General features: G+C 41.9%; 1 protein-coding gene across 2 annotated transcripts in view; it reads left to right on the forward strand.

Annotated features, from left to right (window-relative positions):
* Nucleotides 1-11,434, forward strand: part of VGLL4 (vestigial like family member 4) — a 183,580-nt gene that overhangs the window by 135,624 nt on the left and 36,522 nt on the right. For both annotated transcript variants that reach the window (XM_021714560.1, XM_008062212.1), the window contains one exon: nucleotides 914-1,103. In XM_021714560.1, coding sequence (XP_021570235.1) covers nucleotides 914-1,103 — 190 coding nt within the window. The remainder of the gene's footprint in view (nucleotides 1-913; nucleotides 1,104-11,434) is intronic.

Genomic DNA, 11,434 nt, shown 5'->3' on the forward strand with positions numbered 1-11,434 from the left:
CTCAGAGACCAAAATGTACAGCATAGGTTATTATTTGTGAAAAATGTAGGTGACCCCTTAGAGAGTTTGAAGTTTTCTCTTAAAGTAATTATTAGTCTTGTTTATATATTTTAGAAGGCACACAACCTGTATTATTATGAAAGATTATGCTTATTTTAATTCATAATGAGGCACAAAGTTATTTATTGCCTGGTACAAAGCCCTTTAAAACGGTAATGAAAAACACCAAGATGTCAAATCTAATGAAAAGTTGAACCCTAATTTGATTGCCTAACTTTGGAAAAATGTTTTGAGAATGGCACCTATGTATTATGCATGTGATAAATTATATGCTGACTTTGATAATAATTATAATTTTTAATGTCATTTTCAGTGAACTGAAGCATAACATGTTTATTTCCCATTAAATGGGATTTTTTATTTCTTTGGGGGCAAATATGTTAACCTATACATTTTCCTCATTCTTTAAAAAAAAAAAAAAAATACCAAAAAATCATAAAAATATAACAAGCCAGAAAAGTGAGTCTGGGTAGTGGCTTAATGAATGCAGTGAGGTCATGCTCCTGTGGGTGTCGAATTAAATATCTACATGTCAAAAGACCTTTGATGTTTTAACTTTTGAGATTGTTTACAGCAAATACTTGCTGCTTCCCCCTTTGCTGTTTCTTTGCAGCTTTTCATTTTAAACTCTACCCTAAAGAGTGATTGTGCTAGAAACCACGTTGATGTAAAATGTCTCATGCTTGGCAGCTAACCACATACAGACCGTGTTCTGAGGATGGCAGGCGGCCCCGGTGCATTGCCAGAAACTTTCCACTGGGAGTAGTTTTGCAAGGGGCCGGGCAGGGAGCCCGGGGGACTGAGATGGGGGCCTTTCTCCTGCCTGGTGACTACATCGTATCTTTCTACGTAGGTGAAGCTGCTCTCAGGGGAGAGCCCAGAATGCAGACCCTCCCGGTGGCCTCTGCCCTCAGCAGCCATCGCACTGGCCCTCCCCCAATCAGTCCCAGCAAGAGGAAGTTCAGCATGGAGCCAGGCGACGAGGACCTCGACTGTGACAACGACCATGTCTCCAAGATGAGTCGCATCTTCAACCCCCATCTGTGAGTTCCTCTGTTCTTATTTTGGCCTGTGTGTGCACCATGCGGGGCCTTGTTTCTTTTGCAACTTTGTGCCAATTGTGAAGTTATCCTTTTCATATATTATTTGTAAGGGGTATTATTTATAAAAGACAATTAATGCTTATCTGCCAATTAGACCGATTTTGATAACTTATGGAGAGATGAAATCGCATTTCCTTCCCGCTTACTTGTGTGACCTCACGTGTGTTTCCTCCATGGAAGTTAATGTCTCCTTAGAGCTTCTGGGAGTGGTTATGTGATATTTGGCCTTTTCTTGCTTATACTGATTGTTGTTAGGCGGATCAGTGCTTAGTGAATATCTTTATGTGCTGAAGAACTAGAAAGAAAAAGGAGTACCCATCTGTAGAGGTCTGTTCCTTAGGGGCTCAGGCTTGCACATATGAAGAAGTATTTGCTCTCACAATTTGTGCTCACCGTGTAAACCTGGAACCTTCCCACAGAGGGAAAGCAGCCTCCTCTGTTCATGAGAAGCTGCTGCTTGTCACAACTAATGTCAGCCTGCACAGCGGCTAGAGAACCAGCCTTGAGCCAGGAGACCTGGGTGCGCTGGTTCTTGATCTGCCGCCAGTATACTCTGTCTTTAAATTTTTTTTATGAGTTGAGGACTTACTCTGCTACCTGGACTGGAGTGCAGTGGCACGATCACGGCTCACTGCAGCCTTGAACTCCTGGGCTCAAGTGATTTCCCCCCCCCCAGCCTCCCAAGTAACTGGAACTACAGGCACGCACCACCACGTCTGCCTAATTTTTTGATTTTTTTTTTTTTAAATAGTGAGAAGGGCTTGCTATGTTGCCCAGGTTAGTCTCGAACTCTAGGCTCAAGCAATCCTCCTGGCTTGGCCTCCCAAAGTGCTGGAATTACAGGTGTGAGCCACTGTGCCCAGCCCTCTCTGCCTTCTTGAAAAGGAAGCTCTGTGAATCTGTTTGACATGATCACATTTTTATTTGAAAAGCCGCTCGCTTCTGTGTGCAGTATTCTGGCTTCATCCCTCTTGCACTCTCTTTTCAACACACACCCCCTGGCAGAGGGAGCAGAAAGCTTTTTCCCCATGTTTTCAGGACTTGGAGCCACCCAACCAGCGTGCTTGGGCAGCTGTGGAGGCAGTAAGTCTTCCAGAGACTAGTGTCTTGTCACATGTGGCGAGGTCGTGCGAGTATTTATTGGAAGGAGTAGCTGTGTACATCCAGGTACAAAGGTCCCACTCCTTGTCTCAGTGCCACTTGCTTACTGAAAGCAAGAAGTCATGTGTCGTCGCTGTTCATTCTGAGTCCTGAGGGTGCTGCACTCTCATGCTGGAGGGTGGAAGGGGGTGGCTTCCTCCCCAGAGCTGGGCTTCCGTAGTGAGAGGTAGCCCCGAGCTCCCGCCTCTGCTGCCTCAGCTCCAGCGTCCTCGCATTCCACTCATTCCAGTCTGCTTGGACTGTTGTGTTCAGTCATAAGACACTGACAGAGGTATTTATCCTCAAATAAATCACTGTAGTGTTAGTCAGAGGCTGAGCCTGCAGTCTGGAGCCCTGGAATTTGCTTCAATCAGGAATCCAGCAGCAAGGCCCCGCAAAACAATGAGCTCTCGAAAGCAGGGAGAAACTCATAATTTAGATCCTGGTCGCTTAACTATTTGGAGTTCATTCTTTTATTACTAAGAATTTCTTTTTCTCTCCCATTCTCTTTTTCCAAACCCCAAATGAGAGATATTTGGTCTTTTTTTGTTTTTAAAGGAAGGAAGGAGGAGCCAGCCTGGAGACAGTATGTTTTGTGATCAAACATACCTTAATTTAAATCCTAATTTTACTACTCACCAGTTGTGAGACTTTGGACAAATCACTTAATTTGTTCTTGTTTGTAAAGTGGCAATGATAATAGGTAATGTACAACACTTTGTTGAGAAGTAGAGTCAAAACATACAAAGAACTTGGCACAGGACAACGCTCGGTTGACAGGAGCTATTATTTTTATTAATACCATTATTTTCATACTGGTAATGATGATAGCAAAGAATGAGAATACCAATAACCATACCTTCCCCATAGAATTATTGTAAGTACTTAACTACAGTGCTTGGCAGACAGTAAGCACTCAGCTTTCGTCATGATTAATATTATTATTAGTGTTAAAACATTTAGATAATTGTTATTAATTATTATAAATTATTTGTTAATTAATTTGCTTACATATACGACTTGGAAGTACAAGTCTATGATACTGTAAATGATTTTAGGTGTGAACAACAGGAATACAATTGCAAAATTTCTGTGTAATTTACAGTTGACATACTTAGGCAAAGTTTTAGGAAAATGGAAACAGCAGCCCCCTCATCTCAGGCTCCCGGGACCCACATCTCCAGGTGGTTTTTCTCTCCAGTTTCTTTTATTTTGGTAAAATACACATATCATAAAATGTATCATCTTAACCATTTTTAAGTATACAGTTTGGGTGGCTTTTATAGTCATAAGGAGGAAGGGTGATCATGTGTGGTTAGTTCATTCTGTATGTCACTTGTTGACTGTGTGATATCTCTTAATTTTAGTAACATTACCAGTGTTTCTACTTGTATTTTTCCAAGAGCCTAATGACAGATTTCACAGGCAAATTGAAAAGATGCTGCATCTCTTACTTCTTCATGTTGTGTAATGTTTAGTACTGTTGTTTGATCTGATGAAACGTGTCCTCTTTGAGCTATGGCAAACACCTCCCTTTTTATTTAATATATCTAAGAAGTTCTCTATAATAAATTACAGATTCAGAATTATTAGAAAAGGAGTAGACTTGTGTACTTATCTCTTAAGGAGATTACAAAATGAGTTTTGTGCTTTATCTTACTAGAACTTGTTACCGTCATATAGTGAAAATGTGATTTATTTTAAAGAAATCACAATAATTGTGAGGAAGGAGTGTTATTGAACAACAGTCTGGCAGCTAGCTAAGAGGGTCTTCTTTTTTTTTTTTTTTTTGAGTTGGAGTCTCACTCAGTCGCCCAAACTGGAGAGTGCAGTGGCTGCTCCCGGCCACTGCAGCCTCGACCTGCTGGGCTCCGGCGATCCTTCCACCTCAGCCTTCCGAGTAGCCGGAATTACAGGCATGCGCTACCACGCCTGGCTGATTTTTAGATTTATTGTAGAGATGAGGTCTCGCTGCCCGGGCGGGTCTCAAACCCACCGGCTCAGGCAGTCCACTCACCTCAGCCTCCCAAAGGTGCGGGATTACAGGCTGAGCCTCTGAGCCCGGCAGCTGCTAAGAAGGTCTTAAAGATGCATGCCTTGGCTGAATTTCATTATAACCATTATATGGAGATATTTTCCAGGAGAGAAATGGAGGGATCCAGTGGCTCTAAGCCAGATTAGGAAGCTACAGAGAGTATGACTGATTTCCATCTGATTTGAATTGGGGTTGGTGGGGGAGAGGAGAGAGGTTTCCTTAGTGATTTCTCTAAAACTTGGAAAATTAGAAGTCCTAGGCTCTTATTCCAGCCTCCTATATCCCATCTCATTTGAACTCCCTGTTTATTCTTTGGACTCAGACACGTCGTGCAGATTCTCTACCAGCAACTCCACCCCACTTTTTGATGAAATAGTGAAAAATGAATCACTTTATATTAAATAGTACAGCACTTGAACCCTGTTATTTTAGTGTAATGATATTTGGACATTGAGGAACTTATATATGACCCCCAAAAATCAAAATTTTATATCTTTTTCTGATAACAGAAAATGCATGGTAACATATGAAACAGTCACTGGCATGCACTGCAGGTTCATTGATACATGTTGTACAGTAGTAATTTGTTTGACATCCTCTACCTTGTGTTTCTCTATTTGAGCAGACAGTGCAGTCTCATTTTATTCCTTCCACAATAATATGTAATTTATTGTCCAGTCTGTTGTTTGAAGAAGATGCGGAAGGACACACTCGTGATTCCTGAAAACCACTTCTCAACCGATCAATCATATCTCAGTATATATTCCATCTGTTTTTTTGCTTTTTCGTGTGATTTGAAAAGCTTCAAGGAGACATGCATTTTAAAAATGTGCTTGCATAAATTTGTAGTGTATAATCACCAGCAATCTCTATGTCTCCTGAGAGAGGACATCTGAGTGATTTTCTGGATTTATGATGTCCCCTCAGTGGGGACATCTGAGTGCAAAGCGTTAATTTTCTTGTTACTGTGGTGATCCTGAGAAATATATTGTTTCTTAAGAAGAGTATTAGTAACGTGAATGTCTATTTGGAAGTCAAAAAGTACTCTACCTGCTATTTGCAAAGAAAGTGGATTATGGATTGGGAAGGGGGCAGAGTGGGATTTGTCTTGTGGAAAAATCAGTAAATCACTTTTCACTGGGGCACAGTGGCCAATACCTTTGATCCAGCTACTCAGGAGGTCAAAGCGGGTGAATTGCTTGAGGCCAGGAGTTTGAAACCAGCCTAGGTAATGTAGGCTTGAATCCAGGAGTTCCAGGCTGCACTGAGCTATGATCACACCGCTGCACTCCAGCCTGAGCAACAGAATGAGACAGCATCTCTTAAGATAAACAAAAAACAGGTCAGGCTCAGTGGCTCAGCCCGTAATCCCAGCACTCTGGGAGACCGAAGTGAGTGGATTGCCTGAGCCCGCGGGTTTGAGACCAGCCGGGGCAACTTGATGAGACCTCGTCTCTATAATAAATCAAAAATTAGCCAGGCACAGTATTGAGTGCCTATAGTTCCGGCTACTTGGAAGACTGAGATGGAAGGATTGCCGGAGCCCAGCAGGTTGACACTGGGGTGACTGTGAATGTGCCACTGCACTCCAGCCTGGGCGACAATGAGACTCCCACTGAAAAATAAAAAATAAAAAGGAAAAACAAAAAACAAACCTTTTTTTTAATGGCCCTTATATTAAAGTGTGATCTGCTAAAAAATAACTCTCTTTCTCTTGCCTGTTTATCTACTTATTATCCATATGGACTCGTGGGTTCCTATTTTATTCTGTGGGTTGTAGCTGTCCCAGAGTTGGCAAATGAGAATCCTTTCTATTGGCTTCTATGTTCTTGTTACACAATTCCATATTTTGTTGTGTGATTCTGTTTATTTTGGCAAATAAGATATTCTAGGGTCATCGTGTAACCTATCTGCACCAGCTATGAAATTAGCCATTTCTCCAGGGGATTCCACTTCCTTTAGTGGGGAATAGGATTTAGAAGCTCAGATCTGGGTGCTGGGTGTCATTGTTACCAGGTATTATGCAGTGTTTCATGGTAACTTATTGTTACTATGGTGTCATTGCTTCCAGACTTGAATTGTCTAAAAAGGCAGATAGTAGCCACAGGTGGTGATTTAAATTTACAGTTAAACAAAATTAAAAATCCAGTTTCTCAGTTGCATGAGTCACCTTTCCAAGCTCAGTAGCCTATGGCTAGTGGCTACCATGTTGGTCAGCTTAGATACAGAATATTTCTACCATCACAGGAAGTTCTGTTGAATAGTACTGTTTCTAGATCTTTCCATGGAAAGAGCTAGGAACTCATGAATTCAGATCAATACTCCAGTTCTAACCCAACTCTACAAAGTTTCTCCTCTCTCTCCCCATTCTATATTTGTATCTCCTTCACCAGTAAAAACATCGATGCATTCATACATTATGGATCATCCCTACAGTACACTACAATTTCAAAATTGCTATGCCCATACCACTTTGAAAAACAAATTAAAAAGAGTTCAAGATTTATTTGTGGTTCTTTCTTTGTCTGTGTTGAGGGTGTAATAGTCAAAGGACCAACTTCAAAAGTTACTTTCCCTTTTCTCTGTCAGTATTGCTGTGTTATTTAAAGTGCGTTGTTAAATCAAAAATTAGCCGGGCGTGGTAGCGCGCGCCTGTAGTTCCAGCTACTCGGAAGGCTGAAGCGGAAGGATCGCTGGAGCCCAGCTGGTCAAGGCTGCAGTGGCTGGGAGTGTGCCATTGCACTCCAGCCTGGGCGACGGAGTGAGACCTCAACTCAAAAAAAAAAATAAAAATAATAAATATTTAAATAAAGTGTATTGTTGGGTTCATTCATTTCTGTTTGCATTATTGTAGATATTTGCCATCCTTCTTGATGTGCAGTAAGTCCCCTACATACGAACCCTCAAGTTGCAAACTTTCAAAGATGTAAACGTGTGTCTGCATGTCCATTCATGTAAGTTAGTTCACATGTCTGGCATACATTAAGTGCGTGCATCCTGTACAAGGGGTTTTGCTTTTGTGTGCTTTGCTGTACAGTACTGTATTTTTGCTTTTTATGTGCTATTTGTGTGAAGAGTATTACAAACCGATTACAGTACGATACCATATAGCCGATTGTGTTGGGTACCTAGGCTAACTTTGTTGGACTTCTGAACAAATTGGACTTAGGAATGCGCTCTCGAAACAGAACTAGTTCGTATGTAGGGGACTTACTGTAATCTTATTTTTTGAACATGTAAGACATTAACATGCTTTCAAAAGTCAAAACTCTATTAAAAAGTATACTTGGAGCAGTGTTACTCCCTACCCTGTCTCATTCACTCCTTTTGCTCCCTCCCCCATAAGTGAGCATCTTTGTGTTTCGTTTTGGTAAACTGAGCCTGAATGTTTTCTCACTTCCTTTCTTTCTTATACACGAGATAGCATACTTTATACATTCATTTGAGCTTCAGCGTTTTCGTCCAACCGTACACCATGGAAATCAGCTCCTCATTCTTGGTTTCGGCTGCATGGCACACCATTGCCTGCATCACCAGATTGCATCCCATCAACCCCTTGTGTTTGGGTGTTTAGTCCAGTTCCAATATTTTGCAGTACTGTTCATGCTGAAATGTATGACCTTGTGCATTTGTAATGTCCTGTGAATTTTTTTTTTTGAGACACCTCACTGGGATATCATATGTATTTGTAATAGAATTAAAACTCGTGTAGGCAAACAATTGATGCATACAAGATATGCTAAATTCCTGTTGGTCTGGTAGAATCTGGCGAGGGTTTGGTGCTGAAGAGCAGTCAATAGGTAACATTTTGAAACGAAGGTGTGCGTGCAGGCTCATAGCGGGATGTACCATTGAGCTGTTTGGTCACCTGTGAGGAAGGGAACGTTGGCTGCATGCTCACTGTGGACAGACCCTGTGCTGGGTGTTTGGAATATATTATATCACTTAATCCTCACAAATGTGACCCTTTAAGATAGGTAGAGATCTGTCTGTGTCTAGTTCTCTCTGTCTGTCTATATCAGTTACATTTTATAGAAGCAGAAACTGAGGCTGAGAGAGGACAGTGTGTCCAAAGTGTTGCTACTGGGATTAACCCTGTTGAGTGTGGCACTAACGCCATCTAACTGTATTCCTCCTGTGGCGTTACACGCAGCCTTAGAGTTGAAAATCATGTGTTTGGAAAGATGCTGGGCCAATCCAGTGTCTGGTGTGTGATAAGTGCCCAATAATTTTATATTGAACTGAATCGTCCCTCTCTCAAGAAGATGCGCTCTTGAGTTCATGTTCCGGTGAAACCGGAAGAGAGCGGGCATCCTCTCTTTGACCTGTGATATACGCCCGCAAGGTAGTTGCCCCTGGCTTGAGAACGGGGCAGAGCCCTAAGTTCACACTGGGATCAAAGCCGTGGTCACTGGCCTTGTGCTCTAGCCAGCTGTTTGCCACAGACCCACTAAACATTCTAACATAATGGACAAGGAAGGGCCCCATGAGAGAAAATGCAGCCTCCTCTCTCCAGTGGGACGCCTTTGAAACGCTGTCCTGGTGTGAAATGTGCCATCTTTGCTGTTGTGGCTGTTCCTTTGAAGTTGTCTCCGAAGTCTGATGTCGCCACTTCTTGAGTGTGTTTTCCAGTCTCAGGTCTCCTGCTGCCTTTGCCGTCCTCTTCTTTGTCTTCCTTCTTCCCTTTCTTTACTTTCTTCTTCCAGCTACCCTCCATTGTACTTTTTTTTCTTGGTCCTACTCACTAAACTTTTCGTTCCATAGGGTGAATACAAAAGGAAGGAAAAAACAGGCAAACTCAAAACTAGTAATTTATTCAGTTTGACGAAAGGTGTAGGAAGACTTTGAAATCAAGTGCAGGGCATATAATGGAAACTTAGAAAAAAATACTTATATGTAGATTACTGGCTAAGGTGGACTTTGGACTTTTCTCTAGATTTTGTTGACTTTTTGCAGTGGAGTTGATTATATAAGTGGGACCTCAAATGTTCTGGAATATTGGTCGCTTTTGGTATCTACACGTAAACTCTTTGGCAACATTGTCATACTCCATTTAGTGGCCCTCTGTTTTCTCTATCTCTGGTACTTTTAGTATGGATGTATGTGGACATGCATGACCAAGAGACTATTTCATAAACTCCATGAAAGTGAAGGAAGCGATTCCTCGTTTCAGATGAAAACTGGACTCAAAGGAAATTGAAAAGTTGAGGTTGCTTTAGTACCTTGACCCTACTAGCAACTGGGACTTCATAAGGTAAACAGTAATGTGTATTTATAGGCAGAGTGTGTTATTGTTGGGTTCACGTCCACATAAACCTTAGGGGGGGGTGAGCTTTTCATCCCTGAGAATGATCACAATTCTTGATTTTCAGCATCCAGAGAGTCACGAGGGCTTTGTAGCCGAGCCGATGAGTAACAGCGACTCCTGAGCCCTCGTGTACCAGCACTGTGCTATGCTTATGGGCGTGGTCATTGCAGCCCCACAACTCAGTGAGGTGGATGCTAGCGTTATCCCTCTTTTACAGGTAACTCTGAAGTCTGGAACTTGTTCAAGGTCATGCAGCTAGCTAGGTAATGGAGTCAGGATTCAGAATCCAAGCTGCTTCTAGGCCAGTGTTCTCAGCCACCATGTTCTATTTATATTAGTAGCACATATATCCAACTGCCATGGGTCATTGACATTGGACCATAACGCCTTGTAGTTTTAGTCTGCACTCGTAAAATGCTAGTGATGGTATTTTGGAGATGAGAGGCATGCACGAAGGAGGATGGAGAGAAGTAATTAAGAACACTTCAGGTTCTCACAGCCCAGTGCTGGCTCCCTCAAGGGGTCATGGAGGGGAGAGCTGCTGTGGAGGCCTGAGATGGTGTTTTTGTACAGGTGAGAACCCTAAAGAACTAGTAAGACTCTCTTTATGTTCGGGAAATTGCTTTTTAAAAATTGTTTTGATTCCTATTTAAAATATCTGACCCTGTTTTAAGTTAGTGGCCCAAGCCAGTAGTAACCTTAGCTTAAAAGATTCAACCTGGAGCATTAAAAAATTTGCTTTAAGTATATAAAGATGTGTCTATTTTTTTCTCCAGAGTTCATAAATCAAACCCTTTTGCATAGAATCCTTCACACTATGTGCCTCTCTCTTTCTGCCACACCTTCTTGGCATAGGAAGGGTCAGTCCTGAAATTATCTCTTCTTCTGTACTTTTGTATACAACCTTGTAAGTATTCTCAAAAGTATTCTGGGGATTCAAGAGGGCATTTTGTAGCCTTAATTTTAGTTGTTGTAAATAACTAACTTTAAAAACTGAGATATTGTTAAATTAGAATTTTTTTTCTTTTTTTTAATTCCCCCCTCCCATGTTCATCAATTATATGTCTTTCAAAAATAAGTTAGAAAATAACCTGGGTCTTTAATAAATTAGGTAAAGTATCACACTAGGGAAGTATCATCTAAGAACTGTTTCTCATGTGAGATCTTACACTGTGCCCCTAAAACTGTTTTTTAGAATTGTGAACCAACCTTAATGGAGATGGAAACGAAGCTGATTTTCTGTGGCCACTCCCATGTGATGTGAGCTCGCATCTGTGTGTTCAAGGAAGTGTTTTGCTAAAGGAGTGTGGTACCTTTAAATAAAGGTCACAGGCCTGACCTGTGTTGTGTGGGTTTCTTGTTTGTCAGGCTACAGGCATTTTCTCATTTTCACAGTTGAGCTGAAAACAAAGGCCTCCTTATCCTAGCAGGGAGCTGTGCTCTTAAGAGCTGACATCAGCTTTCTCCCAGCAGGCCCCGCTTCTGCCTTAAGAGTCTTTGCAGAGAGCTGGAAAGGCAGATCCCCATCTTGCTACTGGCATCTTTTTCTGGCCAAATAACAGAATGAAGAAATGCGGGGGGCCGGGTGGGAGGGGAATGGGGGGAAGGTTCAAGAGTCAGAGAAGCAGAACAAAAGGACGCTGGTCCATTTGTCTATTCCAGGTTGTGGTGGGGACTTAGGCCTTAGCCTTAGATGGTTCTTAACTGTGCCCTAAAGGTTATGAAATCAAAATTTAGCCGGGCGTGGTAGCACGCGCCTATAGTTCCAGCTACTTGGAAGGCTGAGGT

Source organism: Carlito syrichta, unplaced genomic scaffold, assembly GCF_000164805.1.
Source record: "Carlito syrichta isolate Samal-C Ts95f unplaced genomic scaffold, Tarsius_syrichta-2.0.1 Scaffold305672, whole genome shotgun sequence".
Lineage (NCBI taxonomy): Eukaryota > Metazoa > Chordata > Mammalia > Primates > Tarsiidae > Carlito > Carlito syrichta.